At 41.9% G+C, this 18,582-nt stretch overlaps 1 protein-coding gene across 3 annotated transcripts in view; it reads left to right on the top strand.

Annotated features, from left to right (window-relative positions):
- The first annotated feature begins 245 nt into the window (after nucleotides 1-245).
- Nucleotides 246-18,582, top strand: part of PBDC1 (polysaccharide biosynthesis domain containing 1) — a 116,873-nt gene continuing 98,536 nt past the window's right edge. For all 3 annotated transcript variants that reach the window (XR_013959810.1, XM_080653743.1, XM_080653744.1), the window contains exons 1-2: nucleotides 246-333; nucleotides 421-486. Coding sequence is in view for 2 of the 3 variants with exons in the window: in XM_080653743.1 (XP_080509869.1) it covers nucleotides 304-333; nucleotides 421-486 (96 nt within the window). In the remaining variant the exon portion in view is untranslated. The remainder of the gene's footprint in view (nucleotides 334-420; nucleotides 487-18,582) is intronic.

Here is an 18,582-nt window from a genome sequence, read left to right on the forward strand (position 1 = left end):
ACCGAAAGCTGCATTATTTTAACTCAGGTTTTTCCCATGATCACAGATTTACTGAGCATTTAAGTGCCTCAGATCCCTCTAACAGCCCAGCCTAGCAACAATGCAGCACTTTTGAGTGCGTGGGGTGGGTGAGGAGGGGCCAGGGACTACCGCCTCCAGGCGAGGGAGGGTGCGGGTAGGCGCAGGCGCAGGCGCAGGCGGGTGAAAGCCTTTCTTGCCCGGCCCTCCCTTCCCAACGGACAACGGAAAGAGCTCACGTAAAGTCATTTCCGGGAAGTGGAGCGGCGCTTTGTTAGCTGCAACATGGAGGCGACTGGTGGAACTGAAAAGCCGGTGAGGCACTGCTCTGGGGTGGGGTGAATGGGGAAGTCGAGCTGACTCTAGCCTTGAACTCTCCCTCTCCTCCTTTTTTCTTCCCAGGTTTCCGGGGAACTGGTATCAGTGGCACATGCTCTTTCTCTCCCAGCTGAGTCTTATGGCAACGACGTGAGTATGAAACACACAGCTCCAATTCACCGAGTCTGTGATGTCTGCAGGGCCTGCCACGAAGTTGTAACCCCCTTCCCTGATATCTTATGTAGACCAGTGTGCTACAAAATCTCGCCTTTCAGCTCTTTCTAATCCGTTTGGTCCACAAACGCAGGACTAATACCAATGGAAGTAGTTCCCAAACTTTGCTGCACATTAGAATCCCGCGTGAAGTATTTAAATATCCCGATGGCCAGAGCACAATCCATTTCAATTAAATCAGAATATCTGGGACTGAGAGCCCGGTATCCATATTTTTAAAGGCCCTCGAGTGATTCCACTGTGCAGTAAAGTTGCACTGGCTTATGGTGTGTCTTGTTTAGATTCTTAAGGAGGAAGCACATGATGTATTTGAGGTTTTCTTTTCTTTTGTTTTGTTGTTGTTGTTAATCTTCACCCAAGAGTGGAAAGGAGGGAGAGACAGAGAGAAACATCTATATGAGAGACACATCCATTGGTTGCCTCCAACATGTATTCGGACCAGGGCCGGGGATCAAGTCTGCAACTGAGGTATGTGCCCTTGACTGGAATCAAACCTGAGACCCTTCAGTCCACAGGCGGAGGCTCTATCCACTGAGACAAATTGGCTAGGGCCCATGATGTATTTGAGATGCAAAACGCAAGGATATGAGAACAGTAGTAACACTCAAATAAGAATGTGATCTAAGCTAGATGAGTGAATCAGAGCGTAAGATACAAAGCAGTTTAGTTTAAGAATAAGCATGTAGATCCTAGGCAGTAGATGAAGACTTCACTGTGATAGTGGATCTCAAATTGGATCCTCAAAGTGTAGGTGGACAAAGGACATGAATTAGCAGTCAGGCAAAGGGCCTGGAAATAAAACTGCAAAGGGCTTCTTCTGGGGTCAGTGAAATAGATCCCTCCAATTTGAGTGGGAGATTCTAATGGAACAGCTGGTGGGTGCTTGGTAAGGGGTATTTATAAATTAAGCTGCTTCATGATACTGTTTCATTTCTAAGTGTTATAGGATGGGAAATTGGCTATCAGATAAACAAGTGATGATTATGAAATGCCACACTCTTAAAAGTGAAGAGTAATTTCACTTCCATTATTTTATTTTGTTGTTTCAAGAGTTCAGTTGTATATGTGTGTTTATTATTTCAGTTTTGCAATGATTTAACTCAGTCTTTTAAAAATGTTTTTAATTTACTGATTGGTTTTAGAGAGCACCCTATTTGTTGTTTCACTTATTTTTGCATTCATTGGTTGATTTTTAAAAAAATTTCTTTATTGATTAAGGCAGTGGTCGGCAAACTCATTAGTCAACAAAGCCAAATATCAACAGTACAATGATTGAAATTTCTTTTGAGAGCCAAATTTTTTAAACGTAAACTTCTTCTAATGCCACTTCTTCAAAATAGACTTGCCCAGGCCGTGGTATTTTGTGGAAGAGCCACACTCAAGGGGCCAAAGAGCCGCATGTGGCTCGCGAGCTGCAGTTTGCCGACCACTGGATTAAGGTATTACATATGTGTCCTTATTCCCGCATTACCCCCCACCTCCCATTCATGCCCCCACCACCCTGTTGTCTGTGTCCATTGGTTAAGCTTATAAGCACGCATATAAGTCCTTTGGTTGATCTCTCCCTCTTACCCCCACTGTCCCCTACCTTCCCTGAGGTTTGACATTCTGATTGATGTTTCTCTGTCTCTGGATCTATTTTTGTTCATCAGTTTATGTTGTTCATTATATTCCACAAATGAGTAAGATCATGTGATACTTATCTTTCTCTGCCTGGCTTATTTCACTTAGCATAATGCTCTCCATCTCCATCCATGTTGTTGCAAATGGTAAAAACTCCTTTTTTTTTAACAATAGTTACTTTATTTTTTTTTTTTCAAATTTTTATTAAGGTATTATATGTGTACATATCTTACCATTGCCCCCAACCCCCACCCCACTCCCATACATGCCCTCACCCCCCAATGTTTTGCATCCATTGGTTACTCTTATATGCATGCATATAAGTCCTTCAGTTGATCTCTTAATTCCCCCACCTCTCCCTAACCTTACCGCTGTAATTTGACAGTCTGTTTGATGCTTTACTGCCTCTGTATCTATCTTTTTGTTCATCAGTTTATAATGTTTTTCATTATCCCCAAATGAGTGAGATCATGTGGTATTTTTCTTTCATGGACTGGCTTATTTCACTTAGCATAATGTTCTCTAATTCCATCCAGGTGCCTACAAATGGTAGTAATTCCTTCTTTTTTATGGCAGCATAGTATTCCATTGTGTAGATGTACCATAGTTTTCTGATCCAGTCATTTGCTGACGGGCACTTAGGCTGTTTCCAAATCTTAGCTATTGTAAATTGTGCTGCTATGAACATAGTGGTGCTTATATCCTTTCTGATTGGTGTTTCTAGTTTCTTAGGATATATTCCAAGGAGTGGGATTACTGGGTCAAATGGGAGTTACATTTTCAGTTTTTTGAGGAAACTCCATACTGTTCTCCACAGTGACTGCACCAGTCTGCATTCCCACCAGCAGTGCACGAGGGTTCCTTTTTCTCCGCATCCTCGCCAACACTTGTCATTTGTTGATTTGTTGATGATAGCCATTCTGACAGGTGTGAGATGGTATCGCATTGTTGTTTTGATTTGCATCTCTCGGATAATTAGTGACTTTGAGCATGTTTTCATGTGTCTCTTGGCCTTCCTTCTGTCTTCTTTCGAAAAGATTCTATTTAGGTCCGTTGCCCATTTTTTTATTGGATCCTTTATCTTCCTTTTATTAAGTTGTATAAGCTGCCTGTAGATGTTGGAGATTAAACCTTTATCAGTGATAACATTTGCAAATATGTTCTCCCATACAGTGGGGTTTCTTGTTGTTTTGTTGATGGTTTCTTTTGCTGTGCAAAAGCTTTTTATTTTGATGTAGTCCCATTTGTTTATTTTCTCTTTGGCTTCCATTGCCCTAGGGGCAGTATCACTGAAAAAGTTCTTTTGGCATATGTCTGAGATTTTGCTGCCTGTGGATTCCTCTAGTATTTTTATGGTTTCCTGTCTTATATTTAAGTCCTGTAACCATTTTGAGTTTATATTTGTGTATGGTGTAAGTTCATGATCTAGTTTCATTTTTTTGCATGTATCTGTCCAATTTTCCCAACACCATTTATTGAAGAGACTGTCTTGACTCCATTGTATGTTCATGCCTCCTTTGTCAAATATTAATTGCACATAGTGGTTTGGGTCGATATCTGGATTCTCTATTCTATTCCATTGATCTATATGTCTGTTCTTGTGCCAATACCAGGCAGTTTTGAGAACAGTCGCTTTGTAATACAGCTTGATATCTCGTATTGAGATCCCACCTACTTTGTTCTTCTTTCTCAGCATTGCTGTAACTTTTGGGGTCTTTTTTTATTCCAGATGAAATTTTGGAAAGTTCGTTCTAAGTCTGTGAAATAATCCGTTGGTATTTTAATGGGAAGTGCATTGAATCTATAGATTGATTTGGGTAGTATGGACATTTTGATGATGTTGATTCTACCTATCCTTGACCATGGTATGTTCTTCCATTTGTTTATGTCTTCCTCTATCTCTTTTTTCAGTGTCCTGTAGTTTTCCGCGTATAGGTCTTTTACCTCCTTAGTTAAGTTTATTCCTAGGTATCTTAATTTTTTTGGTGCGATGGTAAATGGGATTGCTTTTTTAGTCTCTCTTTCTGTAAGTTCATTATTGGTGTATAGAAATGCCATAGATTTCTTGGCATTAATTTTGTATCCTGCTACATTGCCAAATTCATTTATTAATTCTAATAATTTTTTGATGGAGTCTTTAGGGTTTTCTATGTATAGTATCATGTCATTTGCAAATAAGGACAGCTTTACTTCTTCTTTTCCAATTTGGATGCCTTTTATTTCTTCTTCTTGTCTGATTGCAATGGCTAGTACTTCCAGCACTATGTTGAACAGGGGTGGTGAGAGTGGGCATCCCTGTCTTGTTCCTGTTCTTAGGGGAAATGGTTTTAGTTTTTGTCCATTGAGTATGATGTTGGCCTTAGGTTTGTCATATATGGCTTTTATTATGTTGATGTATGATCCTTCTATTCCCACCTTGCTGAGAGTTTTTATCAAGAAAGGGTGTTGGATTTTGTTAAATGCTTTTTCTGCATCAATTGATATGACTATGTGATTTTTATCTCCCAATTTGTTTATGTGATGTATCATATTTATTGACTTGCGGATATTGTCCTTGCATTCTTGGGATATATTCTACTTGGTTATGGTGTATGATCTTTCTGATGTACTGCTGGATCCGATTTGCTAGAATTTTGTTGAGGATTTTGACATCTGTGTTCATGAGGGATATTGGCCTGTAATTCTCTTTCATTGTGTTATCTTTATCTGGTTTTGGTATTAGGGAGATGCTGGCTTCATAGAAGGAGCTTGGAAGTGTTCCTTCCTCTTGAATTTTTTAGAATAGTTTGAGGAGGATAGGTTTTAGTTCTTCCTTGAATGTTTGGTAAAACTCCCCTATGAAGCCATCTGGCCCCGGGCTTTTGTTTGCTGGAAGCTTTTAGATGACTCCTTCAATTTCTTCCATAGTTATCAGCCTATTGAGATGTTTAGATTCTTCCTGATTGAGGTTTGGAAGGTTATATTTTTCTAAGAATCTGTTTATTTCCTCCAGGTTGTTTAATTTGTTAGAATAGAGTTGTTCATAGTATTTTTTAATAATCCTTTGTATTTCTGTGGGGTCTGTTGTTATTTCTCCTCTTTCATTTCTGATTTTGTTTATTTGGGTCCTCTCTCTTTGCTTCTTGGTGAGCCTGGCTAGAGGTTCATCAATCTTGTTTATCCTTTCAAAGAACCAGCTCTTGGTTTCATTGTTCTTTTGTATTGTTTCTTTGGTCTCTATGTCGTTTATCTCTGCTCTGATCTTTATTATTTCCTTCCTTGTGCTCACTGTGGGCTTTTCTTGTTGCTCTTTTTCTAATTCTTTGAGTTGTTGAGTTAGATGATTTATTACCATCTTTTCTTGTTTTTTTTTGAGGGAGGCCTGTAGAGCTATAAACTTCCCTCTCAGGACTGCTTGCATTGTGTCCCATAGTATTTGCATTGTTGTGTTTTTATTGTCATTAGTCTCCAGGATGTTTTTAATTTCTTCTTTGATCTCATTGATAACCCAATCATTGTTTAATAGCGTGCTATTCAGCTTCCAAGTGTTGAATTTTTTGGAATGTTTTTATCGTAGTTTATTTCTAATATTATGTCATTGTGGTCTGAGAAAATGCTCGATATGATTTCAATCTTTTTGAATTTGGGGAGAGTTTGTGACCCAATATGTGGTCAATTTTTGAAAATGTCCCATGTGCACTTGAGAAGAACCTCTATTCCATGGCTTTGGGGTGAAATGCTCTGAAGATGTCAATTAGGTCCATATGATCTAGTGAGTCATTTACAATTGCTGTTTCTTTGCTGATTTTTTGTCCACAGGATTTATCCAGTGATCTCAGTGGTATATTGAAGTCCCCTACTATGATTGTATTGTTGTCGATCTCTCCCTTGATATCTTCCAGGAGTTTTTTATGTATTTGGGTGCTCCTCCATTGGGTGCATATATGTTTATCAGGGTTATATCCTCTTGTTGTATGGATCTCTTTATTATTATGAAGTGGCCTTCCTTATCTCTTGTTATGGCCTTTACTTTGAGGTCTATTTTTTGAGAAATAAGTACTGCTACCCCAGCTTTTTTTTCATTTCCATTTGCCTGAAAGATATTTTCCCATCCCTTCACTTTCAGTCTGTAAAGTCCCTTTTTCTGAGGTGGGTCTCTTGTAGACAGCATATATATGGGTCATGTTCTTTTATCCATTCAGCCACTCAATGTCTTTTGATTGGAGCACTTAGTCTGTTTACATTTAAAGTCATTATTGAAAGCTACTTATTTGTAGCCATTTTTATTTTTTTTGTACGGGTTCCTCCTTACCTTTTTATTTCTTCTTTTTACAGCAGTCCCTTTAGCATTTCTTGCATTGCTGGCTTGGTAGTGATAAAGTCCCTTAGCATTATTTGTCTGTGAAGCTCCTTATTTCCCCTTCAATTTTGATTGATATCCTTGCTGGATAGAGTATTCCTGGATTCAGTCCCTTGGTTTGCATCACTTTGTAAATTTCCTTCCACTCTTTTCTGGCCTGATGTTTTTCTGTTGAGAAATCATTTGATAATCTAATGGGAACTCCATTGTATGTAACTTTCTGTCTCTCTCTTGCAGCTTTTAAGATTCTCTCTTTTTCCTGAATATTTGCCATCGTAATTATGATGTGTCTTGGTGTGGGACTTTTCGGGTTCATCCTGTTTGGGACTCTCTGTACTTGTATGACTTTTTTCTTTGCCACATCAGGGAAGTTTTCTGACATTATTTCTTTAAATATTTCTTCTAACCCTTGTTCCTCTTCCTATATTCTGGCTCCCCTATTATTCGTATGTTGCTTCGTTTCATGTTGTCCCATAGCTCCCTTAGGCTCTCCTCCTGTCTTTGAATTATTTTCTCCAGTTGCAATTTAGTTTGGCTGTGTTTTGCTTCCATGTCTTCTAGTTCACTAATTTGTTCCTCTGCTTCTCCTAGTCTACTGTTGAAACTTTCCATGGTGTTTTTTATTGCAGCTATATCACTCTTCATTTCTTCTTGATTCTTACATAAGTTGTTGATTTTTTCATCCATTTCTTCTTGGTTCTTAAATAAGGTGTTGGTTTTTTCTTCCATCCGGTTTATGAACTCTATGACCCTTATTCTGAATTCTTTTTTTGACATATTGCATGCCTCTGTTGCACTTATGTGCTTTTCTGGCGATTCCTCCTCTTCTTTCCTTTGGGGGTATCTTTGTCTACCCATTTTTGGTCTCACTGACTGATCTAGATGTTGAGCCGTGCAGGGGCTGCTCCTTGGGTGGCAGTGGTTTCTCTGGCTGCGGTTGCTCCTCGGGAGGTCATGGTAGCAGCTGCTTCTCAGTCGCCAGTGGCTCCTCTGGTGGGTGCTGTTCACAGCAGTGGTGCCTCCTCTGGCTGGTGGGGGAGGCTGCTCATATAGCTGCTGTTCCTTGGAAGGGGGTGGGCTGATTATGAGGTTGCTGCTCTCAGATGGGGGTAGGTTGCTCATGTCCGCTGCTCCTTGGACGGGGTCCGGCTGCTCATGTGGCTGCTGCTCCTTGGGCAGGGGCGGACTGCTCGCATGGCTGCTGTTCTTTAAATGGGGGCTGGGTGGGTGCTGCTGCCATTCCTCACATGGGGTGGGCTACCCGTGATGCCGCTGCTCCCTGGACAGCAGCAGGTTGCTTGCACGGCTGCTGCTCCTTGTATGGGTGCGGGTTGCTCATGCAGGTGCTTCTCCTCGGACGGGGGACGGCCTGCTCATGCGGCTGCTGCTCCTCGCGTGGGAGTGAGCTGCTCATGCTGTTGATGTTCCTCGGACAGGGACAGGGTGCTCACCCGGCTCCTTCTCGTCGGACACGTGCAGGCTGCGTGTGGGTGCTGCTCCTCGGACCAGTGCGGATTGCATAGGGCTGCTGCTCCTTGGATGTGGGCAGTCTGCTTATGTGGCTGCTGCTCCTCAGATACGGGGAGCCTGCTTGTGTGGCTGCTGCTCCTCACAAGGGGGTGGGCTGCTCACACAGCTGCTGCTCCTCGGATGTGGGCCAGCGGCTGTGTGTCTGTTACTCCTCAGAAGGGGGGTCGGCTGCTCACACAGGTGCTGCTCATCGTATGGGGGCAGGCAGCTCACACAACTGCTGCTCCTCAGATGGGGCAGGTGGTTTGTGCGGCTGCTGCTCCTCGAAAGGGACCGTCTACTCACACAGCTGCTGCTCCTCAGAAGGCGGCTGGCTGCTCGTGCAGCACAGCTGCTGGTCTTTGGACAGGTGCAGGGTGTAGGCTGCGCATAGCTGCTGCTCCTTAGGGAGGCCGGCTGTGTGGGGCTGCCGCTCCTCAGTAGTGGTTGGGCTGCTCAAGCGGCTGCTGCTCCTCAGATGGGGTGAGCTGCTCACGTGGTTGCTGCTCCTCAGACAGAGGAACTGGCTGCTCACACAGCTGTTGCTCCTTGGACAGGGGCAGTCCACGTGAAGCTGCTGCTCTTAGGCCTGTGGCAGGTTGCTTGCGGGGCTGCTGCTCCTTGGACAGGAGCGGGCTGCTCCCATGTTTGCTGTTCACGTGGTTGCAGTGCCCTGGGCTAAAGCATTGGGCCGGTCAGAGGGGAGCCTGCTTCCGAACTCACAGGAGCCTGCGCCCAGGGTGGCTGGAGCCTCGTTGACCGTAGGATCACAGCCTAGGTAGCATGTCCCTGGCAGGGGTGGCTGTAGAGTCCCAGGTGTTATCTCAGGGCACTCTGGGTGGAGTTGAGGCTGGGAACCCAGTTACAGCAGCTCTCCCCTTCAAAAAGGCTAGACCTCTAAGGACAAGCTGGCCTCCCGGTACTGTTTTTAATGGTAGCAGAAGCTGCCTAGTTAGGCGAGCCTGATTAGCCTGCCCCTGAAGGTCCTGTGGGATCTAACTGTGCCTCACTCACTCTCTCACACACACACACGCACGCACCCCACCTTTTACTTCCTCACTCACGCATGCTCTTTCCCTCACTGCCACATTCTTTCTGCCTCTATAGTTGGGTCTGGGGTGTTATTGACCCGTTCGTGGATGGAGTTTCCTCTCCAGCTGTCTGGTTATGTGGCTTGCTCTCAAGCCCGTTGGCCAGACCGGATAAAATTAACCTCAACAAGACACAACACAGAGGGAACTCACAACACCAATAACCCCAATGTAAGTGACCACCTGAGAAAAGAGAGATAGGGCAGAGCAAAGAGAGCACAAATGCTATCGAAGAGAGAGAAAAAGATAAGGGATAAAAGACAAAGGAATAAAAAGGGAAATATATATATATATATGTGTGTGTGTGTATATATGTACATATGTATATATGTATACATATATATATGAATAAGACACCACAGAACCAATAGATAAACCAAAAAAAAAAGCAAACACCCAGCAAAGAGGATTGGGGTAGAATCTGTAGAGGCTGAGTTTATATACTGAAAATAATATTAAGAATTGGATGGAGAGGAGAATAATGGCGGCGGAATAGACAGACGTGTTCCGAGCCTTGTCCCGGAGCAGAAAGAAAGAACAGCTGAGGGTCGCGCAAGGAGTGTTTGTTGGCTGGTTGGGAGACAGCTGAATTCCAGAAGGAGGTGGGGGACTGCTGAACGGGGTTCCCCTGACCTGGCAGCAAGAACTGCGGCTGGGTCCCCTCCCAGAGCTGCGGGCTTGGACGCGGAGTCTGCGCCATCTTGATCCGGAAAGTGGAGCTTATCTGAAGCCTGAGAATCCACAACTGCGGCACCCCAGGAACAGCTGCGAGCCCCAGAACAACGCTCCCCAACTGGCGCAAGCACACGGGTTCAGAGAAGCTCTACACTCCACCACGGAAAGGTCAGATTTCGCCTGGGATAAGGTGAGGTCTCTGGTCCCGGCGGGAGAGAGGAACGCGCGTTTTGCGGGAGCTGGAGGACCAGGGAAGTCTGTGCCTAGAAAAATCCGTGGCTGTAGGGGCTGGCGTGATCTGTGACTGTGGAAAGGGGTCCTCAGAGCTGCTAAGAGAAGGGCACTCTAAAAAGCAACCCATTTTGATCTGAAGTGCAGGGACACCCTAAGAATTTCAGGCAGTCCAGACTTACGCGCAGCCCGTGCGCTCCCTGGGTGCCTGGGCTCACTCGCAGTCCCGGAGTTCGCACACTTGGGCTTTTTCCTCTTCAAATCCTTGCTTCTGATTACTAAGCCCAATACATAGGATCACCCAGTTGGGGACACCCTGGGAGACTGCAGGGGAAGGTTGTTTTTCTGGAACCTGGGGATCGGAGCGGGGAGTGACCATCAGAGAGTCAGCTCTGAGGCAGACCACTCCCACAGGCCCGAGTGCCACAGGGAAAGAAGGCTCTAACACTCCCTAGAGAGGCCATAGATAGACCCGGAAGTCAATCCAGAAACACTGCCACCCAGGGGCTGAATCACAAATTGACTCTTGTGTAATCAAAAATAAAGGAATACGAGAAATTAAGACACACCGCCTGCTTAAAATCAGGACTGGCTTACAACACCGAAGAGCAGTGGATCGCAGGGAACTGCAATACTGTCTGGACTGAGAAACAGGCGTGCCAAACAGAAAAACAGAGGAAGTGAATGACCTTCACTACTCCACATTTTATTTTTACCTTTTATTTTTTTTATTTTTTTATTTTTTTTTAATTTTCATTTTTTGCATCTTTTAATCAAGAAACTTTTTTTTCTTTTTTCATCACTTGATTTTGCCTTTTTAATGATTACATTTTTATTTTCAATCCGTATTATTACTACTGCTATTTTATCTTTTTTTTTTTTTTTAAAGTGTCATTTTATTTTCTCTTCATTTTATTTTGGGATTAGGGTTCTACATTCTATTTTTTATCTTTCCTTTAGCATCGTTTTACTCTATCTCAACTCTACCTTTAGGCCATCACTCTCTTCCTAACCTCCCCCTTTTCAGTGTCCTGTTTGTCTTACCCTTTTACTGCTTTAGATTTTCCCTATTCTTTCTGTTTACCCCTTGTTAAAATTTCACCCTACTTACATATCTAATCTCCAATCCCCTGCTCCAAGTCCACATACACCTCTCCCTTCGCTGTCTGAGTTATCCATAAACTTGTCCTTATCTCTGTCCTTTTGTTGTTGTTTGCTTGAATGTAGATTATATCCAATTTTTATGCTTTTTTTGTGAGATTGTTTTGCTTATTCTTCTTTTGTTTATTCTTTTGTTTGTTTTGTGCTTCAGCTTAACCTTGCCTCACTCCATATTAGTTGGTGTTGTAGTTTGTACTAATCCCCAGGCACTTGTTGCTGGCATTTGCTGGGATTAGTGATTGTTCTATTGGAGTTTTATCCCCAATATATATATAGTCTGTTCCCCTTTCTCTCTTAGTCAATTTCTTGTCTCTTACTTTTTTTTTTTCTCTTTACTTTCCCTTTTCCCAATTTCATTTTCACACTCCTTTTTTCTTTTTTTCTTTCTTTCTTTCTTGTTTCCTCTTCTTCTTTCTCTCCTATCACCTAATTTGCTTTTCTCTGGTGGTCACCTTTATTGGAGGTTATTAATATCGCGAATACATTCCTGTTCAGTGCCTTGTGAGTTGTACCTGGTAGTGCTGTATTTTGTGCCTTTAAATCAACCCAGGAGAGAGAGAACTACATAACCAGACACCCAGAGAAGAGAGACCATGGGGAGACAAAGAAGCAGCCCGCATATGAAAGAAAAGCAGGCATCACCAGAAAAGGAAGTAAACGAAATGGAGGCAAGCAACCTTCCAGAAAAAGAATTCAGAGAAATGGTCATAAGGTGGCTGAAAAGAATGGAAGACAAATTCGACAATATGAGCAAGAACCAAGAGGAAATGAAGAAGAACCAAGAAGAAATGAAAAATGACATCGCTGCTGTAAAGAACTCAATAGAAAGCATCAAGAGTAGACTAGAAGAAGCAGAGGACCGCATCAGTGAGCTAGAAGACAAGATGGAAAAAAATACCCAAGAAAAGCAACTTCTAGAAAAAAAAAATTAAAAGGCAGGAGGAGAGTCTAAGGGAACTTTGGGACAACACGAAACAAAACAACATCCGCATAATAGGGGTTCCAGAAGGAAAGGAAGCTGAGCAAGGAATAGAAAACCTCTTTGAAGAAATAATGACAGAAAATTTCCCAGATATAGGGAAGAAAAAACCCACACAAATCCAAGAAGCTCACAGAGTCCCAAGCAAAATGAACCCCAAAAGACCGACGCCAAGGCACATTATAATTAAATTGGCAAACACCAACGACAAAGTAAGAATCTTAAAAGCAGCAAGAGAGAGACAGAAAGTTACATACAAAGGAACCCCCATCAGACTAGCAACTGATTTCTCAACAGAAACTCATCAGGCCAGAAGGGAATGGAATGAAATATACAAAGTCATGCAAAGGAAGGGGCTGAATCCAAGAATACTGTACCCAGCAAGGCTGTCAATCAAAATTGAAGGTGAAATCAGGAGCTTCACAGACAAAAAAGGACTAAGGGAATTTATTACCACCAAACCAGCAATGCAAGAAATGCTAAAGGGTCTACTGTAAAAAAAAAAAAAAAAAAAGAAAGAAAGAAAGAAAGAAACAGGAAGCGAAGAAGTAACACAGGGGTAAAGAATAGGAATGGCGACAAATAAGTACCTATCAATAATAACTTTAAATGTAAATGGATTAAATGCCCCAATCAAAAGACATAGGGTAACAGATTGGATAAGAAAACACGACCCATATATCTGCTGTCTACAAGAAACCCACCTCAGAAAAAAAGACGCACACAGACTGAGGGTGAAGGGATGGAAAAAGGTTTTCCAGGCAAATGGAACTGAAAAAAAAGCTGGGGTAGCAATACTTATTTCTGACAAATTAGATCTCAAACTGAAGGACATAACAAGAGATAAGGAAGGCCATTTCATAATACTAAAGGGAGCAATCCAACAAGAAGAAATAACTCTGGTAAACATATATGCACCCAATACAGGAGCACCCAAATACATAAAAAAACTCCTGGAGGATATCAAGGGAGACATTGACAGCAATACAATCATAGTAGGAGACTTTAATACCCCACTATCACCATTGGACAAATCCTCTAAACAAAACATCAGCAAAGAAACATCAATCCTAAATGACTCACTAGACCAGATGGAATTAATTGACATCTTCAGAACATTTCACCCCAAAGCCACAGAATATACATTCTTCTCAAGCGCACATGGGTCATTTTCAAAGATAGACCATATGTTGGGACATAGGCAAAGTCTCTTCAAATTCAAGAAGATAGAAATCATATCAAGCATCTTCTCAGACCACAGTGGCATAAAACTGGAAATCAACTACAATAAAAACAACCCAAAGAAATCAAACACATGGAGACTAAACAGCATGCTATTAAACCATGACTGGGTTACCAGAGAGATCAAAGAAGAAATAAAAAACATCATGACAACAAATGACAATGAAAACACTACAATCCAAAATCTATGGGACACAGCGAAAGCAGTCTTGAGAGGGAAGTTCATAGCTCTACAAGCCTACTGCAAAAAACAAGAAACAGGGGTAATAAATTACCTAACCCAACAACTCAAAGAGTTAGAAAAAGAGCAACAAGAAAAGCCCAGTGTAAGCAGAAGGAAGGAAATAATAAAGATCAGAGCACAGATAAACGACATAGAGACCAAAGAAACAATACAAAAGATCAACAAAACCAAGAGCTGGTTCTTTGAAAGGATAAACAAGATTGATGAACCTCTAGCCAGGCTCACCAAGAAGCAAAGGGAGAGGACCCAAATAAACAAGATCAGAAATGAAAGAGGTGAAATAACAACAGATCCCGCCGAAATACAAAGGATTGTTAAAAAATACTACGAACAACTCTATTCCAACAAACTGGACAACCTGGAGGAAATGGACATATTCCTAGAAAAATATAACCTTCCAAAACTCAATCAGGAAGAATCTAAACAGCTCAACATGCCAGTAACTATGGAAGAAATTGAAGCAGTCATCAAAGAGCTTCCGGCAAACAAAAGCCCGGGGCCAGATGGCTTCACAGGAGAGTTCTACCAAACATTCAAGGAAGAACTAAAACCTATCCTCCTCAGAATATTCCAAAAAATTCAAGAGGAAGGAACACTTCCAAGCTCCTTCTATGAAGCCAGCATCACCCTAATACCAAAACCAGATAAAGACAACACAATGAAAGAGAATTACAGGCCAATATCCCTCATGAATGTAGATGCCAAAATCCTCAACAAAATTCTAGCAAATAGGATCCAGCAGTACATCAGAAAGATCATACACCATGACCAAGTAGGGTTTATCCCAGGAATGCAAGGATGGTTCAATATCCGCAAATCAATAAATGTGATACATCACATAAACAAATTGAGAGATAAAAATCACATAGTCATATCAATTGATGCAGAAAAATCATTTGACAAAATCCAACACCCTTTCTTGATAAAAACTCTCAACAAGGTGGGAATAGAAGGATCATACCTCAACATCATAAAAGCTATATATGATAAACCCACAGCTAACATCATACTCAATGGGCAAAAACTAAAACCATTTCCCCTAAGAACAGGAACAAGACAGGGATGCCCACTCTCACCACTCCTGTTTGACATAGTACTGGAAGTATTAGCCACTGCAATTAGACAAGAAGAAGAAATAAAAGGCATCAAAATTGGAAAAGAAGAAGTAAAGCTGTCCTTATTTGCAGATGACATGATATTGTACATAAAAAACCCGAAAGACTCCATCAAAAAACTAACAGACTTAATAAATGAATTCGGCAATGTAGCAGGATACAAAATTAACACCAAGAAATCTATGGCATTTCTATACACCAACAATGAACTTACAGAAAGAGAGACTAAAAAAGCAATCCCATTTTCCATCGCACCAAAAAAATTAAGATACTTAGGAATAAACCTAACCAAGGAGGTAAAAGACCTATATGCGGAAAACTACAGGACACTGAAAAAAGAGATAGAGGAAGATGTAAACAGATGGAAGAACATACCATGTTCATGGATTGGTAGAATCAACATCATTAAAATGTCCATACTACCCAAAGCAATCTATAGATTCAATGCACTCCCCATTAAAATACCAACGGCGTATTTCACAGACCTAGAAAGAACTCTCCAAAAATTCATCTGGAATAAAAAAAGACCCCGAATAGCCACAGCAATCCTGAGAAAGAAGAATAAAGTAGGAGGGATCTCAATACCAGATTTCAAGCTGTATTACAAAGCCACTGTCCTCAAAACAGCCTGGTACTGGCACAAGAACAGACATATAGATCAATGGAACAGAATAGAGAATCCAGATATCGACCCAAACCAATATGCGCACTTAATATTTGACAAAGGAGGCATGAGCATACAATGGAGTCAAGACAGTCTCTTTAATAAATGGTGTTGGGAAAATTGGACAGATACATGCAAAAAAATGAAACTAGATCACCAACTTACACCATACACAAAAATAAACTCAAAATGGGTACAGGACTTAAATATAAGACAGGAAACCATAAAAATACTAGAGGAATCCACAGGCAGCAAAATCTCAGACATATGCCAAAAGAACTTTTTCAGTGACACTGCCCCTAGGGCAATGGAAGCCAAACAGAAAATAAACAAATGGGACTACATCAAAATAAAAAGCTTTTGCACAGCAAAAGAAACCATCAACAAAACAACAAGAAACCCCACTGTATGGGAGAACATATTTGCAAATGGTATCACTGATAAAGGTTTAATTTCCAACATCTACAGGCAGCTTATACAACTTAATAAAAGGAAGATAAATGATCCAATAAAAAAATGGGCAACGGACCTAAATAGAAGCTTTTCGAAAGAAGACAGAAGGAAGGCCAAGAGACACATGAAAACATGCTCAAAGTCACTAATTATCCGAGAGATGCAAATCAAAACAACAATGCGATACCATCTCACACCTGTCAGAATGGCTATCATCAACAAATCAACAAACGACAAGTGTTGGCGAGGATGCGGAGAAAAAGGAACCCTCGTGCACTGCTGGTGGGAATGCAGACTGGTGCAGCCACTGTGGAGAACAGTATGGAGTTTCCTCAAAAAACTGAAAATGGAACTCCCATTTGACCCAGTAATCCCACTCCTAGGAATATATCCTAAGAAACCAGAAACACCAATCAGAAAGGATATATGCACCCCTATGTTCATAGCAGCACAATTTACAATAGCTAAGATTTGGAAACAGCCTAGGTGCCCATCAGCAGATGACTGGATCAGAAAACTATGGTACATCTACACAATGGAATACTATGCTGCCGTAAAAAAGAAGGAATTACTACCATTTGTAGGCACTTGGATGGAATTAGAGAACATTATGCTAAGTGAAATAAGCCAGTCAATGAAAGAAAAATACCACATGATCCCACTCATTTGGGGATAATGAAAAACATTATAAACTGATGAACAAAAAGATAGTTACAGAGGCAGTAAAGCATCAAACAGACTGTCAAATTACAGCGGTAAGGTTAGGGAGAGGTGGGGGAAATAAGAGATCAACTGAAGGACTTATATGCATGTATATAATAGTAACCAACGGATGCAAAACATTGGGGGGTGAGGGCATGTATGGGAGTGGGGTGGGGGTGGGGGGCAATGGTAAGATATGTACACATATAATACCTTAATAAAAATTTGAAAAAAAAAAAAAAAAAAAAAGAATTGGATGAATATGGGGAGGACCTCTACTTAGTATTGAGGCAGTAGAAAGGGAATAAGTGGATGAGAAGAAAGAGAATGAGAAGAAAAAATATACAAAAATTGATTTAAAAAATGGTATAAAAATTAAAAATAGCAAATAAAAATAGTGATGGAGAAATAATGCGAAAAGAAATAGAAAAAAAAATAACAAACAAAAATAGGAAAACAAAGAGGCAAAGAAGAAAAAAAGAAAAAGAAGAAGGGATAGTAAAAAAAATAAAAATAAAAGTGAAAAAAGTGGTGTGTTGTTCCTTTGGCTGGCTTATGATTCCAGTCGTCTGTACTGTACTGTTTCTCAGTTTGCAGTTGCTGGGGCTAAATATTTCTCTTTAGGCCAGTTCCTATGACCTCAGGGAGTATTCAGATTCCTTTGTATTATTCAGGGTGGAATCTGGGTGTGGCTATATTGGTTGCCTGGAGACTGGAGGGAGGGGCTATTTCTCAGGAGAAAATGGCGACCGGGGCTTAAATATGACTCAGTACCAGACTGTCTACCACAGGGGTGGGCAAACTTTTTGACTTGAGGGCCACAATGGGTTCTTAAACTGGACCGGAGGGCTGGAACAAAAGCATGGATGGAGTGTTTGTGTGAACTAATATAAATTCAAGTAAAGGAGCGGAGGGGAGAACAAGAGAACCCTCCGCTCTTTCGGCTCCGCGGGCCGGATAGAACAGCTGAATGGGCTGGATCCAGCCCGAGGGCCATAGTTTGCCCACGGCTGGGCTACCACCACTCCTGGACCGCCGCCTACTCTCCCCAGATTCCACACATCCACACCTTCTCCCGTTCCTCAGCCAAGGGTAAGTGTCTGTATCCAAAAGGTCCTACGAACTAGGTTCAGTGGATCAAAGCACAGGCCCCAGCGCAAGGAGGGACTGCGTCTCTGCAAGCTCCTCTCTTGCCGGCAATGCACGGTCCGGCCAGCCCTTTAGGGCTGCCTCTTAGCTCAGATCCAAAATCCAGACTCCAAGGTCCAAAATCCCCTACCTCCTGCAGTCCCGTGGTCCCTTTTTTTTCACAATCAGACGCTTTGCCTGTCCTCAGGGACCCGGCTTGGTGCCCTGTAGTTTCTCCCTGACCCTCTGGGAACAGAGGTCTGGCAGACTCTCTTGCCAGATACTTGATTTCACCTTTATCCAGGGGACCTCTGCCTTTCCCGGCTGCAAAGTGTCTCACCAGCTGCATCTCCTTCGCCAATTCGGGCTGAATTCCACTCATTTCAGCTGCTCACTCTACTTCCTCCGTGACAAGGCTCAGGACACATCCATCTATTCTGCCACCATTTTGTCTCCCTCCCATTGGTGATTTTTGTATATGCCCTAATCAGAGATCTAAGCCACAACCTTGGCTATGGGAGACAATGCTACAAACAGGGCCTAACTCAGTCTTGAGAATATTATCTACTGTTTTATTTAGTTTCTAACACTTTCATTAGCTTCCAGGAAAAGATAGTCCCTGGCTATTTCTATTTATTAGACTGTGTAGGTAGTTTTTTGTTTGTCATAAGGACAGAAGAATTATTTTATTGCCCAAACCCATTAGTCTAGTTTTTATCCTTTAACAGTAACACCAGGTTTGGTAGCTCTCCTGAGCATACATAGGCTTCCTTAATTTGTTCTCTAGTGGCAGGATTGGGAGGTTTCTGACCTGGCATTTTTTTTTTTTTTTGACATTCCAAGGGGTGTCCAGGCA

Source organism: Plecotus auritus, assembly GCF_963455305.1.
Source record: "Plecotus auritus genome assembly, chromosome: X".
NCBI lineage: Eukaryota > Metazoa > Chordata > Mammalia > Chiroptera > Vespertilionidae > Plecotus > Plecotus auritus.